Source organism: Dipteris shenzhenensis, chromosome 9, assembly GCF_047967505.1.
Source record: "Dipteris shenzhenensis isolate YYH24624 ecotype China chromosome 9, Dip_SZ_1.0, whole genome shotgun sequence".
Taxonomy (NCBI): Eukaryota; Viridiplantae; Streptophyta; class Polypodiopsida; order Gleicheniales; family Dipteridaceae; genus Dipteris; species Dipteris shenzhenensis.
The window spans coordinates 10,654,733-10,676,674 of NC_141604.1; the positions used below are offsets into that span (position 1 = coordinate 10,654,733).

Sequence of the window (21,942 nt, forward strand, 5' to 3'; positions counted from 1 at the left end):
AGCTAGCCAAAGAATACTCATGGGCATTTAAGAGGCAAAACATACTAAGTCCTGCGTTCAAATCTAAAGAAATTCTTTTGAGGTAAAAGAATCCTATGGGGGCTAGTCCACGCCCTCCAAATAAACAATAAATAAGAAGATTGATTACGGGGCTTATTCCAAACCCTTGGAAAATAAATTAATGAGAATCACATATACCTTATTAGAATTAGATAAAGTAAATTAGTTACCAAAAAATGTCTTATGTAATGAATGAAATTTTATAAAAATATTCATAAAAAGGAACAGCAGATACTACTTTACACTCATCCCTGACTTTAGTATTGAGTCAAATGGCATAAATTAGGCATCTAATTTGCAGTTTCTCTATAGTAACTCAGTATTAAAACTACATCTCCTTGTAAACCAAATGGGCAGGGCCATGCCTACAAGTTCGCTGTGATGACTATGTGATTTCCTTCCTGTTTGAAGCTATCGGCAACATGTGCAACAACCCCAGCACCTTCATAATGCAACCACTCAGACTTAACCTGCATCAGAGAAAATAGTTATAGAGAAGATGGAGGATTTACATTAAGCTGACAACAAAATAAAGGTGCTAGATTAACATGTAACCACAGCTCTCACAAGCAAACTAAAAGCATTTAATTTTACACAGGCATTGCCAAGCACAACACACCTTTCACCAGCAACAACCAACCTGAATGATCCCAGTAAATGGATGTACAAAACTAAAGTTATTGGAAAGCATGACAGCTATCACACAGATAGAGCTTAGATGGTTTTGATCGGGTGTGGGATATAACAATACAGACGCTCAAGCCTGTACAAAAGTATGACACCTGTTGAGCACATAGAACTTACATGGATGTGATTGTGTGCTAGAAATGGCCACAAAGCAGCATGAAAGCTCACATCAACTTTTAACCAAGAAATCTGTTGCAATCCCCTGATCATCTCCTCTGACGTTCAGTGGGAAAAAACAACCACATATGAGCATTAAAAATAAAGGCCAACGATTTAGCCTTTTGTCACCAGAAACAATATATAAGGACAGTGATTATATCTCTGATTCTCGAAGAAATTGTTAACAATCCATTCAATGCTAAAATTCTGCAAATTCATACTTGTATGAAAGCAAAGGTGTCAGAGTCTACCTTCCATCCTTTCATAGTACTCTGTTGCCATTTTACTATTAGGAGCCGTTTGCGCAGCTTCTTTAGCTTCTGCTGACTCAGCTTGGAAAGATGGCATGGTCATGCGCACAGAAGGACAGTACGTAACACTGACAACATGCTTATATCCATCTAAGGACTTCCGTGGAGGCTGCAATCCAGTTTGAGCTGGTCAATAGTGCTCGTAAAAACTGTCACGAAGCTGTAAGTAAACATAACGAAGCACATGCCACAAAGAGACATCCTGTGTGCATTTTGATATGTTCTATATGTGGTGACGGTTGTATCCAATTCTTCCATTTGTTTAAATGTAGTTCATAAGAATCATAAAGACCCTCCAGAAATGGATAATTGTTCTTGTAGCTGGCAGCCAGCTCTTTTCTTTGTTTTCATCGATATCTCCTATTGGAAGCTGGTTGTATGGTTTTTTCAAGCACTAATAGAATTTACTTCTTGCAAAAAAAAGAATCATAAAGACCCTCAAGCCCTGTTTTATTTTGATAAAAAATCCACCAAATGTGCTTTTACAAGGAAGATACCCTTTACAATTATACCAACACAGCTTGTTCTTCCTGAACATGGGTATTCCATGAAGGCATTACAAAATAACATTTGATTCTTGATACACAAAAGACATCAATGCTAGATAGAACCAGAAGTAGCATCCTGAGTCCATGGAACAACCTGAATTGAGGGTTATAAGGAAGATACATAAGAAAGGTAGAGATGTAGCACAGAATCTTTAGTGTATCAATTAACTTGAATGGTGGGGGAGGAGATGCACCAAAATCCAAAGAGTATATGACTCCTAGGTGTTTCTTCTCAGTTCAGCGGTTTGAAAATACAAATTGACAACATTTCCAATTTGGACCACCTAAGTTTCCACATCTTGATCTTACAGCATAGCATCATGATGCTTGGGAGAAACATGAGCATCTTTACTTGGCTAGCACTAGAACGTTTTATGAAATTCTCAAATCCTATGAAGCCATGTGGCACATTGTTAACAGTTAGATCACATATAACAGGTCTAAAAAAAGAACAAGTATAAAAGTAAAAACAGGAAACTGAGATGGGATTCAAGAAGCGTCCTTGACGGATGGCAACTTGTTGCTTGCTCTCTTGCGCCTCGCCTACAAGATGCTTGCTCCTTTCTGTAGCAAACCAAGTAACAAGATACCGTCGTCATCATTGCTGCTACTTGACTCCACAGTCCCAACTTTTGTGGAGCTTTGCCATGGATGGGGACCGAGTGAGCGCTTCTAACACGTGGTATGCTCTTGTTGGGAGCAACCAAAACCCTTCTAGCTCCTTGACATGGACTGATGGAAATTTGGTTGAAGCAAGGATGATTGTCAAGGATTGTGTGGGTGTAGATCGTCTCGACATTCTCATCAATAAAGCCGTTATGAGGATTTGGGAGCATGCTTTTGTCATGGAGTCAAAGCTTGGATGTAGAGGATTAAGGAGAGGAAGAGAATTGCTCATACAGTTCGAGTCGAAGCAATCCCCAAAGTCCTTCTGAAAGAGACACCTACCGCAGCAGCAAGGTAGCGAGAGCTTCGCATATGGACTGATACAACTTGGCGGCTGAGGCCCTTGCACAAATCCAATCCCCCCAAAAGTCCCCCATTTTCAAGGTCAGGTAAGTTTATTTATTTTTTCAAGAAAATTACTTCATTAAGTATGAATGAAAACCTCCGGGCATTTCTGACTGTATAGCAAAAGAAGGGAAAGCTCCTCTCTCAGTGCCCCTCATCAATCCATTCCCACTCCCCTGGGTCCCACTGCAAGAACCGAATAGGGGAACCACCATATAACCAGAGTCTCCAAGACCCCAACGCAAGGAGAAGAGGATCGGGGTCAAGATACCACTGTGAGTCCTTGCCCCACTCCATGAAACCTGCAATCCTGACAGGCTAAAAGGCAACCTCCAAAAGAATATCATCAAAAGATCTAATAAGTCTGTCTCCCGACTGAACATCAAAGACTAGGGTATCCTCATGTGCATCCTGGAGGGCAATAATCTGTAACGGAATGCCCGTCCCTGAAAATGCTCCCCACCACCTGGCCAATAATACCTAGTTCACAACCACAACTCTGGATGCAAGGTCAAGTCTGGCAGAACTCCAAAAGATGAGTTTCCTCCTGATACTCTCCAACACGGGAGCAAATTGTTGTGCCGGAGAGATGCCCACCCCAACCTGACATCCCAGATATCTGACGAAAACACCCCTCTGAATCCAAGTGAACCCTATGTCATTCCCCTAGTCTGGAGTGTCCTCATCACTGATCCAAAAGCCATTGGATTTGTTCAAATTGATATGTGCACCTGCCGCAATGCAAAACAAATCCAACGCGGTCCTGAATGAAGTCAGTGTCTGTGGAGTGGCAGCCAAAAAAACAGCCGTATCATATGCCAACTCACTGTCTAAGAGCTCCTCCTCCTGCCTCAAAGGAAGCCTGAGCCCTACAATACTAGCTTGAGCTCTAATGTAATAGCTCATAGCTTCAGCCACACATAAGAACAGAAAGGGGGCTAAGGGACATCCCTAGGGGATTGATGTGGTAATCTCAAACCTGCCCCCCCTGACTCCACCAACAAGAACCTGGCTGTGGGCTGATTTGTAGAGGGCTGACACCCATCTAATCCAATCTAAGAAACCAAAGCGAGTAAGTGTGCCCTCCAGAAAGCCCCATAAGCTTTCTCAAAGTCCAAGAGTAGAATGGCCAGCCTGTGGCCATTATATATGGCCCAATCCAAGGCCTCCCAAAATGAGAAGATGTTGTCAAAGATGATCTTGCCATGCACAAATCCCGTCTGCATATCATGGATAAGATTTGGGAGAAAGGACTGCAAACGAAGGCTGATAGCTTTAGCTAAGATTTTATAAAAGGTACCCAGCAAAATAATCGGTCTCCACTAAGACACTAAATTCCTGCAACCCCCTTTCGGAATCAAATGAATGAGGCCCTCCATAAGTGAGTCTGGCATCTCACCGGAGTCCCAAACACCTTGCAGGGCTGAAGTAATGTGATCCCCAATCTGATTCCAAAAAGTAATAAAGAATAAGGGGGTAAGTCCATCTGAACCAAGACACTTGCCCTTGTGAAGGGCAGGGAGAGCAGTCATGAACTCTACATTGGTAAAGAGTGCATCAAGTGAGACAGTCATATACCCTATCACCAACCCAGGTAAGTGTTGCCAAATAACCACTCTAGCATCATCTGTGGCCTGAGTGTCAGGATCTGTTGTAAGAAGGGAGGCATAGAAATCGGTGACAACCTGCAAGACGGCATCTAGATGTGTCTGAAGAAATCCGCCTGAGTCAACAAGCTGTGAGATGCTCTCCCTACTATGTTTGGGGCCAAGAGTAGAGAAGAACTGCTTGTTGACCCTACCTCCCGTCTGAGTCCAAAATGACTCTCTGGCATGAAAGGCATACTCTGCTCTCTGATCTAAAAGTGATTGCTGCTGGGCCCTTGCTGCAACAAGGTGCTCCAGAATCCAAGCATTTGTAGGCCTGCTGCTCCCTTTGGAGAGCAACCTATTGCTGGCAGATACCTATCTCATGCCTGAGGATCTCACCCCTCCTGATACGAGCAACTGAAAGATAAAAGCCGCTAATACCAGAAAGGGTTGCGGCTAAGTCTGACGAAGAAAGCTGCCCATCCTACATATGAGATACCATGGTCCTCAACGCTGTCTCTGTAAGGCCCTCCTCTGCATAAAAGGCATCTGGAATCCTAACACTGATAGAGCGGCCCCTCACATGAGGATTTGAAACCATTAGAATCACTGGAAAATTATCCGAAGTAGACACCCCAGTTGCAATGCTAACAGTACCACCTCTGTCAAGAGCCCATATAAAATTTGTCAATCCATGCATGGATAGGCATCTGCAATCTCCTGCTCGATCGATGCACTCGGGAGTGCATTCCTTATTCTCACCCTTGAAAGTTTTAAAGGTGAAAGAAGGTGCTACTAGAGCTGTCCCTCCCTTTCCTAAGCAGTAACTGTGGCTTGTAGCACCACTACTGTGTGACTTTGGGATGCCACCATGTCTTTCAAGTCCTCCATTCACTTGTCAAGTACATCATCAATTCAGCCTTTAAGCGTACGCTGTTCATAGTCTCTTCTCGTGTACACGCTTCTTCAGCCATTAAGAGAGATAAGGGGGCAGAAAGAGAGAGTGCATTCAACGAGTAGATGAGAGAGAGAGAGAGAGAGAGAGAGAGAGAGAGAGAGAGAGAGTTGGCCAATATGCTGCACCTAAAGGAAAAAGAGGAAGAGAAGGCTGCATAGAGGATTTGGTGAAGGATATTTGTTGCAAAACAGGTCTGCTGTAACTTTGAATGGAAGAGGGAGTGATTCGCTACTGCTGTTGGAAGTCTATGATGATACCATGGCCAATCCATTACATACTTTGTGGACACAAATATCCATACAGAGGTGTGACCGTGATGGGGAGAACTGATTACGTGTCACTCAGCTTGTATGTCCTACAATGCAGCCTGTGGAGCCTGCCTTGACTGTTCTGATCGAACTCTCTTCAGTGGAGTCTATGAAGAAGTTTTTGTACAAGAGATGTGCATTCCTGGTTGCAAGCACTTGCAGTGGCCATTGTTAAAATTATTGGCATATTCTAGGCAGTGACCAATGTAATCCATAAGTCAGCTAGGGGCACTTTTCCCTCATTAGAGGTTTTTTCCCCTAACCACAGTTAGTGGGTTAGTGTGGTTTTGTCACTAAGACAAAACCACCTCCTCACTTGTAGTCTCTTTATCTTATCTATTCTAAATCTACGTTTTACTCTCTGCTCTTTTGCTTCTTGCTCCCATCTTCAACATTTGGTATCAGAACCTCATTGAGTTCCCTCCTCCAACCCAAGCTCCTCCCGTTCGTGTCTGCTGCTCATGCTCCGCTTCCTACTGTTCGTCCATACAACGTACGGATTTCGTCCGTACACAGGCACCAATAGTTCGTACAACGTACGGATCCCCCGTACGCCTCTTACAACCCGTACGCTTCCTGCACCTACTCCAACCTACTGTCCTCGTCCGTACCGCATGCGCAAGCCGTACGCCGTACGCCCTGGGCCCGTCCGTACAGCAAGAGTTACCCATCCGTACAAGCCATACAAGCCGTACATTCGTCGTACTGTCAATTCCGTACAGTGACTGTGCACCCATACACAGTACGGATTTATGTACATTTTGCAGGCATCCATACATTGTGCGAATTTTCCTTGCACGGTCCTCTTGCAAGTTCACTTTGCAGACACCTTCCTTTGCAGGTTCTTCTGTTTGCAGAGAAATTGGGGCTTCTGAGTCTTTTTGTAGGCACATTGTATTTTTTTGGAGTGCTTTTGTGCAATTTTTTTTCAGACATTGTTGGATTTTGCAGGCAAAGTGCAATTTTGGCAACATTTGGGGCTTTTGGTCAATTTGCCCTCTTTCAGTTGCAATTTCTTGCAGGAATTTTGGGCTTTGGCATTTTGGATGCAATTTGGCACTGGACAAATAAGTTGGGAGCTTTGCAAGCAGTTTTGGACTTAGCTTGAGTCACATTGCAGACATTTGTCATTTTTTGCAGACAGATTTTGCAAATTTTGGGCATTTGCAGAACATTTTGGTGCATTTTAAGCCTTTGATAGGCTGTGACAGCAAATTGTCATTTTGGACATATTTTTGCAGACTTTGGTTGTGCATCTCACATCCCAGGAAGGGATTTCAATTGTCTGGTTTGCTACATTTTTTGAGTTGTCTGGCAAAAATGGCCCAGAACAATCCCAATGAGGTCTTTGGTATCCTAGTTGGATGGCACAATCTACTTCTTGTGGAGCTTTATGGTACGCAACATCTTAGTTGGCAAACATCTATGGGATTATGTCAACAGAGATGAAACAAGGCCAGAAACTATGACTACACATGTCACTCCTACTCAGGAACCGAAAAGGTGGGATTCACGTGATGCACAAGCTCTTTCAGTCATTTCCGTTTCTGTCAAAAGGTTTATCATTCCTCACATTCGGTCATGCAAGACCTCGAAGCCAGATTGGGATATTTTAGAGAGCATGTTTGCAGCCAGAAATGATGCCCGGGTTTCATTCTTGAAGAGAGAACTATCTCACACAAATATGGATGAGGGTGATTCCATGAATGCTCACCTCATCGAGCTTCAAGATTTGAGGGAACAATTGCTGAATATAGATGAGATCATTCTTGATTCAGAGATGATTACCACCACTCTGAATTCTATTCTTGAGTCGTATCTCGGTTTTCATACCTCACTAAATTTGTCATTGAGAGGGGGTAGCAATCCTCTTTCTTTTCACGAGTTGGTAGGACTCTTGTTGCAAGAAGAGCAAACAAGAAAGAACATGGCCACAAGGGCTGGCGAGCATGCCATGCTTTCTAAATTCAGGCCCAAAGGGAAAGGGCAACAAAAGCAACATGGAAATCAGCCCACACATCAGCATAAAGCTGATTCTAGACAGCCCTCTCATAAGGCTAAAGGTGATGCAGAGAAGCCAAAGAGGAAGGGCATTTGTCACTACTGCAAGAAGCCGGGTCACTACTTTGGTGAATGCAAGAAAAGAATAGCAAAGGAGAAGAAAAAGGATACAGGTGTGGCTGTCTTAGATGCATCAGCTCATGCTCATGAAGGAGGGGATGTTACAACCAACTTTGTGGCAGAGGATTATGCCTTTTTGTCTTGCATTTCAGATCTTCCGGTGGCTGGTCTAGATACTACAGCCACTCTTGAGGATGACTCATATGCTTTCCTAGCTTGCAGCTATGACCCTTCGAAGGATGCATGCTCTTTTAGTGTCAATGAGACATTGAACACATGGTATTTTGATAGTGGTGCATCCAAGCACGTCACCTCAAGGAAGAGTCTTTTTGCATCTATGCATGCACCACCCACTAAAAAGAAGGTGACATATGCAAACAATTCTTCTTATTTAGTGTGTGGAGTGGGTGATATTCTACTTATCTCCAAGGATGGCACAGATTTCAGAATTACTGATGTTCTTTATGTGCCTGAAATAAAGAAGATTTTACTTTCAGTGCCCTCTCTCAATCGAGCACGATTTCAGGTTATCTTTGATGATGCTAAGTGTGCAGTCCGAGACAAAGAGAATAATTATGCTTTGAGGTTGTCTGACACTTTGTATCGGGGTCTTTTTCAGCTTGATATTTATCTGATCTTGCACTTGCAGTAAGCACTCCCACTGCTGCCATGCAGAATGCGGAGTTATGGCATGCCATATATGGGCACATGAGCTATGGCAGCTTGATGACACTTCAGAAGCATGCTATGGTTGATGCATTGCCTTCTTTGGAGTCACCTCCTCCTCATGCCTGTGAGGGACGCATCCTCGGTAAGATGCATAGATCTCCCTTTAAAAAGGATGGTGCAATACGAGCTACTCACAAATTACAGATCATACATAGTGACGTCTGTGGTCCCATGAGGACACCTGCTTTTGGTGGTTATCTATATTATGTCACATTTATAGATGACTACACAAATTATACTTGGGTCTATGGCTTAAAGAAAAAATCAGATGTGTTTGTGCATTTCAAACACTTTGTGGCCATGGTTGAAAATGAGACAGGACTCAAGGTACAGACACTTCGCGCTGATAGAGAGGGGGAGTATATGTCTCATGAATTTGATGCATTTTTTAAGGAGAAAGGCATCACACATCAGCTCACAGTGAGGCTTATACCCCTCAGCAAAATGGCAAAGCTGAGAGGAAAAATAGAACTCTCATGGAGATGGAAAAATGCATGCTCACTAGCAAGAAGTTGCATCACAGATTTTGGCTCAAAGGTCTCATCTGTACCAATTATGTTTTGAATGGGGCTCCCACAAAGGCTTTGAAGACAATCACTCCCTATGAGGCTTGGCATGGGAGAAAGCCTTCAGTGGATCACTTTCGTGTTTTTGGATGTGTTGCATATGCCCACGTGCCTGTGGAGTTTCGGCATAAGTTGTCAGATAAAGCACTAAAGTGTATCTTTGTTGGGTATAGTGCGTCTCTACAATCCTGCCACACGCAAGATTTTTGTGAGTAGAGATGTCATTTTTTCAGAGAATTCAGCTCATACACAAGCTGAACTCACTATTCTAGCTTCTTCAAATGATGTTTTTGAGGGGATGCTTCCTATTGCTTTTGGTTCCCCAACTAATGCTCATGCTGAAAATCAGAATTTACAGCAACCTCCACCTGCTCCACATGCCCCGATTCAACCACATGCTGATTTTGTTCCTCCACAAGCAATGGATGATGTTGTCAGGCAAGAGATTCAAGAGATACATGCAGCAAAAACAGTTCCGAATTGGTTAGCAAGACTTGTAGTGCAGCAAGGCACGCAAGGGGGGCTCTTTCTGTTGAATCAGCTTATGCAAGTACTCTTCTTGATAAAGAAGAACCTAAAACTTTTGAAGAAGCCAAGGATAATGTGCACTGGATGAATGCCATGCACAATGAATTGCAGTCCATTGAGAAAAATCAAACTTCGGATGTTGCAGATTTACCACCATGAAAACATGCCATTGGTACCAAATGGTTTTTCAAAGTTAAAAGGACGCCAAATGGGTCTATTGAAAGGTACAAGGCACGACTGGTTGCCAAAGGCTATGCTCAGAAAGAAGGACATAGATTATGAGGAGACTTTTGCTCCTACATCCCGGATGACCACTATCAGATCAATTATTGCCATGGCTGCAAATTTTGTTTGGAATGTCCATCAGTTGGACATAAAAACAGCTTTCCTTAATGGGGACTTGCAGCCTGCAGGAAGACTTTTATGTCAAACAACAATCTCCTGGCTTTGAACTTTCGGGCAATGCACTTCAAGTTTGCAAGCTGAATAAAGCTTTATATGGGTTGAAACAAGCCCCACATGCACGGTATGCCAAGATTGATGCCTTCCTAGCAAGTAAGGGGTTACACAATAGTCCCACTCAAACCACCCTCTACATCAAGAAGGATGGGAGGGATATTTTGGTCATCATTCTTTATGTAGATGTCACGCTGCTCTCAGGGTCAAATGAGGAAATTATTCCATATTTCAAGGCTGAATTGAAAGATAAATTTGACATGACAGATTTGGGCATGTTAAATTTCTATTTGGAGATCCAGTTCATACAAGACGCGTGGCATTGTTATGTCTCAATCCAAGTATGTGCAAAAGCTCTTGGATAGGTTCAACATGCAAGATTGTAAGCCTACAGCCACTCCCATGGAGCCAAGGCTGAAGCTTACTATGTATGATGCAGGTGAATCAGTGGATGCCACACTTTACAGTGAATCAATGGATGCCACACTTTACAGCCATGCTGTTGGATGCCTCATTTATTTGTGCAATACACGGCCCGATATTCAGTATGCAATATCTCAGGTGAGTAGGTATATGCACATCCCAAAGACAACACATTGGCAAGCTATAAAACGCATCTTCCGTTACTTGCGAGGCACAAAGTCTTATGGCTTGATGTTTCCCAGGGGGGGTGACTTGCAGATGCATGCTTACAGTGACTCAGATTGGGCTGGAGATTATGACACCATGCAGTCCACTAGTGGTAATTGTTTCTTTTTGGGCAAAGCTTGCATTTCTTGGCTGAGCAAGAAACAATCTATTGTGGCTACTTCCTCATGTGAAGCTGAGTACAGGGTAGCTTTCACAACGACAATTGAATGTGTTTGGCTATGTCGTTTGTTTGCTGATCTTCATCTCTTATTGGAAGGTCCTTCTCCAATTCTCACTGATAGTCAAAGTGCCATAGCAGTGGCAAAGAATCCTGCATTTCATGCTCGCATGAAGCACATTGAGGTTCATTATCATATGTCAGAGAGAAGTTGCATGCAGGGGAGATCAATATGATCTATGTGTCAACACATGACAATGTTGCAGAAATCTTCACAAAAGCACTTCCACGTGAGAAGTTTGAGGCATTTCGCAGTGCCCTGAACTTATCTCCTTTTGGTGATTGATCACTTCCTTGTACATCATCACATTGGCACTGCAAGGGGGTGTTAGAATTATTGGCATATTCTAGGCAGTGACCAATGTAATCCATAAGTGAGTTAGGGACACTTTTCCCTCATTAGAGGTTTTTCCCCCTAACCACAGTTAGTGGGTTAGTGTGGTTTTGTCACTTAGACAAAACCACCTCCTCACTTGTAGTCTCTTTATCTTATCTATTCCAATTCTACGTTTTGCTCTCTCCTCTCTTACTTCTTGCTCCCATCTTCAATAGCCATGTTATTGCTCCTGCTCTGGATAGCGTGACATGCTCATTGGAACTCTCAGACATTTAGGAAGTCAAGTGATCCATCTGCTAGTTATGTGGCCCTTGATGGGTGACCCAAGCAGCCTTTTTTGGGCGAGGTAGTTACAGGTGAATGGCAATGGTCAGTAGTGTTGCGACACATCTTACTGACTTACACATGATTGCCCTTAAAGTGGTGTTTGATAGAGTCTTCGTCTGAATTTGAACTGCCTTGGACACCTTGGGGACAAAACATGGTATTTGATCATTGATTATAGTTACAAGAAGGGTATTGAAGTTCTCCGAATATAACACAAGATCTTGGGGAGTTCAATAGAAATGGGTTCGGCCTCCTGCTTGTGCAAATATTTTTCACAGAAAGGAGTGCAGTTTTGTTGTATCAGCCTGTAATATAGCCTTCTTAGCACTCCTCCATGTCTTTATGATGATGTTTCTTCAATAGGATGTTTTTGTTGTGAATTTTGTCAGAGAAGGTTGATTTTGATCCTGTGCATAAGGGAGCCAGAACATTAGTCTGATTTGATAGCAACACAGCTAAATCAAGTAGCTAATCTGCTTCAAAATTCAGAAGTGGATAATAATCCCTTGTAATATTTTGATCTCAGAAATGTGGACAAGAGAGGTTCCTCCAACCACTTTGGGAGGAATATTTTAGGTAGATGCACTTTGGAAGAGTTTGTATGTAAGAAGCTACAGAGCTATAGGAGTGAGAAATTGCTGGTGCAAAATAGCAAACTAGATTTTTAATTGTAAAGCCAGTCCAACTGGTTGCAGTGCTTGAAAATCCAAAGTGATGATTAGGCATTGTGGCTGGAACTCCATGCTGGCAAGCATCTTCTTTGGGCTTCCGTTGCTAGGATGGCCAAAGCACAAAGAATAGAAAACAAATTCATCGTTGACAATGGGAATGGTTTGGCACTAAGGTTTTGAAAGGAGGGGGAAATGGAAGTAAGCAAGGAGGAAATAGAGGAGGGCGTAAGGGAGCTATGGAAGGGGAGGATGAAGAGAGGATAGAGGACATGAAAAGAAGCTGCAAAAGTACTGTGGCTTTGCTGATTCTTCCTTTTTGTCACAATAAAATCTTCAAGCGTTTAAATAGTTTATTCTCAACACTACTTTACTTTTGATATTTGTATCCGTTGATATTTGTATCAATGGTCCCATATGATAGCTACAACGAAGGTGCTTGTTTATTTGTATCTTTGGCGGTGACACGATCTTGCAAGATCTAACCCTATCGAAACACTGGTCTACCACACCAGAATCCTATGGAGGCAACTCACCACCCAACCAGGATGCTCACAGGTCTTGAACCCGTAGGATCCAAGCATCCCCCCGAGCCACAAGCTAGAGAGCCTCATGGAAACTGCCAGCCCTGCAAGCCATACCTCACCCTTAGTGTCCCATACCACCTGGTGTAAGCTTGCGCTAGTAGATCCATGCTCTACTGGTGTGTGCAACTATGGCCTTGTCCCTCCCTATATAGCCTCAGGAAAGAGTGTCCGCCAAGAAAAGCACACACGTGCCAAGGAAAGCGGAAAGCAAGAAAGCGAAAAACAATCCTACTGACCACGTATAGCACTCTAGCTGGTATCTGCCTACCTGTCCCTAGCATGCACATAACATACTCCCCTTCCTCAAAGAGCTCACTTCTGAGCTCATAAAAACTCAGAAGAAGTAGTCAACTTGCTAGAAACGATTCACTATTGGTCGAAACCAATAGACTCAAGGAAAATTCTACCAAGAGATCCAACTGCTCAGAAACATCCGATGAGCAGTAAGTCTTGGTCAAAAAGCAACATTCTTGTCAAATGAACCAACTGGCAACTCTACTTTGACAATGCTACGAATACCTAAGGTAGGCACATGCTACCAGTACCCAATATAAGCAATAATTATCAAAGTTAGGCCAAAAATATCTATCATTTGACTTGCTTGCTTTAATCTTTATGTCCTTTACATTGAGAAATCCAAAGACTCGAAAAAACCCAAAATCTACTATTGAGGTATAAAGACAACAATTGTCTCTTTCCAAAGGGAGAAAGTTCAACCAATCTACACTTCCAAACTCGGAAGTGAAATCCAATCTACACTTCAAATTCCGGAAGTGAAATCAAATCTTACTTCCCAAACCTAGAAACTCAAGATGTCAACTTTTCAAGCTTGAAAAGCGTAGTCGTCCTAACTAAAGAAAATGTGACCGGTCAATCTCCAAGAAGCTTCAGTATCAAGAACCAACATGTCAACATACATTATTATGATTTAACCTTTCTTCCAAAAAAAATGAAAAGATAGTTGTGTGTTCATAGGCACAGAGTTCTTAAATATTATGAGACTCCATAGAATTAGAAGTATGTGGCTAAAGGATCCCACTGTACCAAGTGTTGTGATTCTGTTTTAGAATCATTGCATCAACACCATGTTATTTGTAAGCAGAAGAGATCTCAGACTCTAGGCATCTCGACCTTTATTTGTACTCAACCGCTCTTAGACTCTTATTACCTCCTACTTGCTTGTGGATGTGATTGGAAGGGTCTAAAATTGCCCTAGTAGATCCATGCTCTGCTCCTCCTTGGCTAGGTGTGTGCAACTATAGCCCTGGCCCTCCCTATTAGCCTCAGGGAAGAGTGTCTGCCAAGCAAAGCCAAGAAAAGCGCACACGCGCCAAGGAAAGCTGAAAGCAAGAAAGCGAAAAACAATCATGTTGACCCTTGTTCCCACGGATCGCTCTAGCCCGTATCTGTCTGCCTGTCCCTAGCGTGCACATGACAAGAGGGCTAGCTTTTACAAAGAGCAGTTAATCTCCTCAATCAAAGAGGTAACTAAAGAGGTAATTTTGCACTGCTTGTGATTAAGGACATACGATGAAGGCAAAAGGATGAGGGAGAAGGGGTGCGCTAAGAGTCGGCGTTGAAGCTTGTTTGGCATGAAGTATAGAAGGACTAAATGGTTCTATGCTTGATTTGTACTAGTCTAGACATTGGTCGGCCTGCCTGACCCACTCATGAAGAGAAGATAAAGTGGGCTCTAGGACTCCCTACGTTCCAGCTGCTACAGAGCTAAGATTACACTCTAGGACCTTGAGTAATAAAAACAATTTGGCATGGTGTCCAAGCTTGATGTCTGCTCTAGCTTGCGATGATCTATAGTAGCAAACTTGAGGCACTATGTCATCTCAAAGAATTTACTAACGATTCAACATAGGTGGAGTCTTGCTATGCAAGTTGTGTGGCCATGATTATATCCATGTCTCTCGATGCCTCTCATGGCAATAGTATATGCTGGGTCTTCTATTGAAAGCCTCCAATGACTAGTGATGGGCTCTGAATTAGGAGACTACTGAATTTTATGTATTTGTGGATTGCAAACTTTAACGACTAGATGAGTTTTCTCATTCACGTTTATATTACTTTAGCATTCCACACCAAACATCTAATCCTTATGTTTTTGTTTGTTTTTGCTAGAGTTAGCAAACTTGAAACATTCATCATACTTTGGACGTAAATATTCTTCGAAAGGTACGCATACCACAACCTTTTATAATTTGAGATGGATGTTCACAAAAAAAAATGTTTGAACATTAGAAAGACTATCAAGTGGTTGTGTAATCAGGTTGAGTTAAAACATCCAAAGGTGCAGGTGGGTTGAATGATGCAAGAGTTCAACATCTAGTTGAGCTATCTTCAACAAAAGTATAGCGTGGCAGGCAATACATCAGAGTTGAAAGTCTGAGTTTCACTTAATTTCATAATGAATTCCTCGACTCTTAAAGGGTAGATGTGAACAAGATTGCCTTTACTCATAAATTAGAAAATTTGTTAATAAAAGAGGTCCCATGGAGGTTACATCAGTTCTTGATAATCATCCTATAGTTTCAACATTGATGGTTGGCATTGAAGAACCAATACCAAAAGGCATGTGTAAAAGTATCTCTATGAATTTTATCATTGATTTACCTAGAGTACGTAGAAAACGTGACCTTGTGGGGGTAGAAGTTGGTAGATTGACCACGATGGCTCAGTTTATTCCAACCAGGAAAAACGTGAAAACCCTCAAGTTGGCAAGATTGTTTGCCGAAGGAGTTTTCAAGTTGTATGGTCTACCGACAAGTGACCGGGGTAATAATTTTGATAGCCACTTTTGGATGGCCATCTTGCAAAAGTTGAAAACTAAGTTGAATATGAGCATGCCTAATTATCCACAATCGGATGAGCAACCAAAATGTGTTAATCAAGCTTTGGAAGATACATTGTGTGCTTAAGGCTGACAAATTGAAAAGAGTATCTTCATTTTTAAGGCTTGAGAAGAAAAGGATACAAGTGGGCAAAGACTTTCTCCAAGACATGGATCAAATGTTGAAGCATGCCAAAGATAGCATGAAAAGGACTTAAGATAGAGCTAAAAATTTTGTAAGTCCACACCCTAAAGACTGGTGAGTGTCCTCAATTGTCTCCGAGGTATTATTGTCTATTCACTATACTTAAAAGAAATGGTGAGCTTGCTTACAAGTTAGCCTTACTGAAAGGAATTAGAGAGCATGTTAGTCATTTAAGAAAGGACTAGTTGAAGGTGATAGTCTCGTGGGAGATGAGATTATCATAGAGATTTGGTGAAAGGGATAGAGGGGAGGGGTGAAAGGAAGGAGAAGCTGGCTGATCTAAAGGCCAAGGTGGGGAGCGGGAGCAATCAGCAGCTCGGGTGGCAGAAGTGGAGACGGAGGCAAAAGAGGAGGGGCAAAGGGAAGAGGAGAGGAGAAGCTGGTTGATCTAAACGCAGAGGTGGGGAGTGGGAGCAGTCAGCATCTTGGGTGGCGGAAGTGGAGACGCATAGCACTGGCCCTGAAATTATATGAACTTGTGCCAGAGGAGCTTGACCTGTGTCCTGTGGCACCATCTATGATGGAAGATCGAAGCAGTCCTCCTTCTCAAGGGAGGTCAAGCCCTCAAGGGAAGGCATATCCAACTGCTCTCCCTACAAGGAGGTCTCTATCTGAATTCTATGCTTGCTCATTGCTTGTGCGGTGCCCGTCTTCTATGATTCTTCACTGCTCTATTGTCATTTTTCTTGCCATTGACTCTAGTCCAGACACCCTTCAGTTTAAAATATATCATAAATGCATCATGAGATTTACCAAAACTGTCAAACCACAGGACAGTGCTCCAAAGATAAGACTAAAAAATGCCTCAGATCACTTCCAATGGTCAAACATCCAAAAGACCAAAGATAACTGAGATAATAATGAAACTTTCTAGCACTTAACCATATTCAATGGTTCATATTAGAAGCAAATATCACTGTTACCCCCAAATTGAACAGTCTGAAGTTAGAGGGTGCAATTGAAGCTAAAGGGAAAAGCTTTGAGAGGGCTTTCAAAGGCAAATGGAAGCTCTTACTGAGGATTGCATCCAGCAAAGAGGAATGGCGAAATTTTGCGTTGTGTCGCCGTGGAGAAATGCGCCTATTCCGATTAATATTTATGTGATTTCTCCACAATCACTGCACCATTTGAGCTCAAATTTCTTCAGCAAACTCCTTACAGCATTGCCCTACTGTGGCTAAGAGAAATTGACGAATGGTGGGGGCAATCTGCCGAATTTTGAGCTAGATTGGCGAGCAAAGAACGAAGCAGCACGGCCCCTCAAAGTAAAATTCCGTCAATCCCAACGGTGAAGAGGTGCGTCCTAGTGTGGGGAAGCTGGAGCCGGAAGCATTTTGAAAGTTAACGGTTGGATTTGGAGAAATTGATGCTGCGAGATTCGGGCAAATTTGAAAAAATGGGAGAGATGTAGAAGAAGGTTGAAGAAGATGATGATGTGGCACTTTGGCGCTAGAGTAGGCTAGGAGCATTAGGTGGAAGCTCAAGAAGGATAGAATTGCTCTGATACCACATGTTGGGGAGTGGGAGTGAAGGAGGACATCATGGAAGAGAGTGTGGGAACCAAATGGCCAAATGTTCCATTGAGTTGAGAGGAAGTCCTCTCTTTTATAGAATGGGAGAGAGGGTGGCCTAAATCAATGACACCTCTCCTACATCAAAGGAGGTAGCTCCTAAATCATAGGAACTCCACAATCATAGGCACCACCCCATGTGTGTGTGTTGGGGGGGGGGGGGGCTTTGCATTACATCAGCACATGTGTCATGGTCTATGGCACTAAGTGTGCCTCTCCTACACGCACGCACACAACCATATGACTGCTAGTGGATGAACACATGCACCTAGCAAGCCCTTGATCACACATATCCCAACAAAGGGAAGGCTCCAGAAAGTCTGCTCCTACATGCCTTTGAAAAGTATCAATAGTATATAGACAATGGAGCAAAGCCCTCCTTATATCGGCCCAACAAGACCTAGAACTGGCCGAATGAAACCCACCAATTGGGTCTATCCAGCCGACCTGTTTTGCCGACTAGATCATCTGGTGTTTGACCCAACCACCTGGTCATCCGACCTGAGCAATCCCCAAAAAACTGCCTCTTTGACAGTCTTAAGCTAAGACTAGGTTCTCCAATCAGATAATTGTGCTTGCCGTGCTTTAAAATTAGCTGACATCACAGTAGCATCTTTGTATTGGATTTCGTTGCCTTCCCCTTGGGTTTCTTCTCGTGCTAATCGCATCTGGTCTATGACGCGCTTCTCTCAGTGGTGGCGGACAAGATTGCAGCACATTTGGGATTCCAAACTCCCTCTTTGATAGAAGTTCCTTTTGTGGGGGGTTATGCTTGGGGTTCTTCCCTTTGGACAGCTCTTGGCTCATTGTCATATTGCCCATGCCACTTATCAACGATGTCTACCTATATGGGGTAACGGGAGTCTATGCCTCATCTGTTTTGGCACTGCACAGAGTCTCGTGATTTCTTGCTTTTATTACAGAAGCGGCTACATGCTCATTTCCCCAATGCATCTTTTGGCAAGAATTTTTTGGCTTTCATCCTAGGCGGCACGGATTTGATCTTCTATTTTATTGGGTTCATTGTTGGGTACTATGGACTCTATGGAATGACCCTAATCATCGAGTCTTTGGTGATCCTTCTCTTGCCAAATATCAGTTCTTCCATGCATCTCTGAGACAATAGTTTTATGATTGCTTATATGCTCGCGATCTTGATTACTGCCTTCTTGACATATAATGATATCTTTTTAATGCTTGTAGCTGATAGTCCCTTTCATCTGGACATATAATGATATCTTTTTTTATGCTTGTAGCTGATAGTCCCTTTCATCGGGACTGTTTCTTGAAATATAATGTGAACTAGATTCCACCAAAAAATGTGTCTGTGTCGTGCGTGTGTGCATATGCATGCACGTGCACATCCATGTGCGTGTGTCTGCATGTCTGTACTCACATGTAGATCAAAGAGCTTGTAGGCTTGATACTTGATCGATTTGACAGTAGACAAGTACCACTCTTATATAGATCACACACACACATATGAACACCAATGCATATGGGATAACTCCCAATGTGACACATGGCATCCATAGGACACACTAGATTAGAACTCACTAGAACACACCAAACTGACTCATCTGACTCTATTTCCTAACACCACCCCATGGAGGAAAGGTGAGTGACTACTGGAATGGAACCAAGAACACAACATGACAATGACGGTCATCGAACTGTGCAATGACGATCTAGAACTAGACATGGCTCCCATGCTAACCCGAAGGAAAGTGAGCATGGCTCGGAGGCTAGTGAACTAACATGGCTCAGAGGCTCATCATGTATGGATGCATGGCCAACTCAGAGGTCTAGGAGACCAATGCACCAACATCCTAGAACTCACATGCCAGGCCTGATAAATAGACCTATCCAAGCCAATACATGGCTCCCACAGTACATCCCCCTCTTGGCTCTAGGGACTAATTAGGGACTTGGAGCCACACACCATAAATATTGACACTAGACAAGTACAGCACTTATATAGAGCGCACACACATATGAACACCAATGCATATCGGATAACTCCCAATGTGACACGTGGCATCCATAGGACACACTAGACTAGAACCCACTAGAACACACCAGACTGACTCACCTTGACTCCATTTCCTAACATATGTGTATGTGTATGTTTACATTCATATTATATACGAGATATATTATATATAAAACGTACAAGATATATGTAACTTTTGAAATACATAAAATTTTAATTTTATTGATTTTTCCATACATATCACATATGAAATGTCTCAAACATATAAACATTGAAACATTACAAAGTTTCAATATTCCTGAACGTGTTTCTCTATGACTATGAACGTGGAGTCCCACTACCCAGCTAGAAAATTTGTGGAAATGGGTTTCTCCTTTCGGCTAATGTGTGGTTCTTGCCCACTTCGTTTATCGTGATAGCTTCTTAAAACATGGGATGAATAAACTTCGTTCCAGGATTGGCCTGCATATGAGAACAAACTTTTCCATTGCACAAAAATTGCTTCCGAATAAGCATTCCTCGAGATCAAGCACACCATTACTTCAAGGGACTGCCTAATCACATCGATGAAATGGAAACAGTAGCAACTAAAGAATGAGGATGAACCATATTTATCAAACTTGATCATAAAATAGTAGGCCAACTACTTACATTGCCAAAAATGTCAAACAGTTGGAAAGGTTGCATGCAGTCAAATGATAGCACTACTGTATATTGTAGTGTCACATGTTAATAGCAATCAAGACAATGGGGAAAAGCCACACTGTAGGGACCAAAATTTATGTTGGCTATGCAAGCACCTTTCAAGACTAGCGACGACTCTAGACTGATTTTTGTTTCAAATGTTATTTCATAAGCTATCATTAGATCAACCTTTTCGAAATTCACACCTTATAGGCTTATCATAGTGTCACACCAACCTTCAATCAGAACCAACCTTCTATCACAACTGAATACAAAAAGAAGGATCACAGTCTCTTACCACATGTAGCTCTGTCTCTCTTCGTATTGATGATGTGCGCCAGCCTACCATGTCTAGATCACCGTGTCAAGGATATATGACTTTCTTGGTGTGCTTTCCACAAGTGGTTCAGGAGAGAATATGTAACATAGTAAAAGCTAGAAGAAACAGGGAATGTTCTAAACACAAGTCCAATACTGACTACAAAACCAAAATGCTTGCTTTTGCAATAAGACACATTCATGCATGTGAGAAAAGGGGGGCATAGGGTGTTAAACCATAAATCTATACGTTTAAAATCAACATGAGGTCTAGGTTTATTCCTGAAGCTAACAAAATAAAACCTAAGCAGTCTTCGCTTGTTCTTTTAGCAGCAGTCTTTACTTTGCAAGAGTTCACTCACGAAGACTCCAACCATCATGAATAGAATAGATTGCATGCTTTTATCAACACCAAACATTGATGCAGGTTTGATTTTCACTCTCCCTTTATTGGGCCTCCCTCACCAAGGTTTTCATAAGTCACCAAACAGTAATATAGTTTTAGTTTTCTATCTCCGTTTTTTGACTCCCCCTTACAAAGGTTAGAGACTATGGTTGGCATAGCTGGCCAAGGATGAATCATTCTTCCCTTCCTCAAACATTTCATACCCTCAAAATTGATGTTGGCCAACATGAACTCCATCATGCATAGCAGGGACTAGCTACTAGGACATCCCACAGACGTTGTTAGTGCCCAAAGATGGGTATATACATCATACAAACATATGCTCTCACACATACATATCCACAAACTTTAAGTGGTGAAATCTAGTTGTAATTATATTACAAAAGGCAGTCCCAAAGAAAGAAACATCCAATTACAAACCTCAGAAGATATCATTATATGACAAGAAGGCAGGATCATCAAGATCCCGCACATGTAGACAATCATAAAATGTTTGCCGTAGAGATGCCTGGAAGTACTGATACTTAGCAAACGAGGGATCACCAAAGACCCTATGATTCCAGTCCTTCCATAGGGTACATAGTGCCCAATAACGAACCCAGTAAAAAGTAAACCATATCCCTACCTTATAGGATATAATTTGAAAATCAAACAACCAAATTGCTTGTGAAAGCAAGCACTAGGAAAAAAAGCCTGAAGCTGCTGCTGTAGTAAAAGCAAGAAATCATGAGATTCAGGGCAATGCTAGAACAAATGAGGCATAGAATCCTACAAGCACAAACATCATCCGCACGTGGCAGGAGCAATACGACGACAAGCCAAGCTCTGTCCAAAATAAGCACCCCAAGCAAAACTCACCATAAGAAAAAATTTTGCCACAAGCAAAACTTGAAAGAGGGAGTTTTGAAGCCCAAATGTGCTGCAATCTTTTCTGCCACCAACGAGAGGTGCATGTCATATTCCAGATGCGATTGGCATGAAGAAACCCAAGGAGGAGGCAGCAAAACCTTATACAAAGATGCAACCATGATCATGGTAATTGCACGGCAAACATGATCATCCGATTCAAGAACCCAGTCCCTAAGGTGATCAAGAACCTCAGGGCGAG

The 21,942-nt window shown here is 42.5% G+C and overlaps 1 protein-coding gene across 1 annotated transcript in view; it reads right to left on the reverse strand.

Moving 5' to 3' along the window:
- Nucleotides 1-277: 277 nt before the first annotated feature.
- LOC147898180 (Hydrolase-like protein family) overlaps nucleotides 278-21,942 on the reverse strand; it is a 63,103-nt gene continuing 41,438 nt past the window's right edge. Inside the window, exons 8-11 of the mRNA XM_087379007.1 lie at nucleotides 20,409-20,461; nucleotides 1,158-1,326; nucleotides 865-962; nucleotides 278-530 (exon numbers count right to left, since the gene is read on the reverse strand). Coding sequence (XP_087235133.1) covers nucleotides 426-530; nucleotides 865-962; nucleotides 1,158-1,326; nucleotides 20,409-20,461 — 425 coding nt within the window. The 3' untranslated portion in view covers nucleotides 278-425. The remainder of the gene's footprint in view (nucleotides 531-864; nucleotides 963-1,157; nucleotides 1,327-20,408; nucleotides 20,462-21,942) is intronic.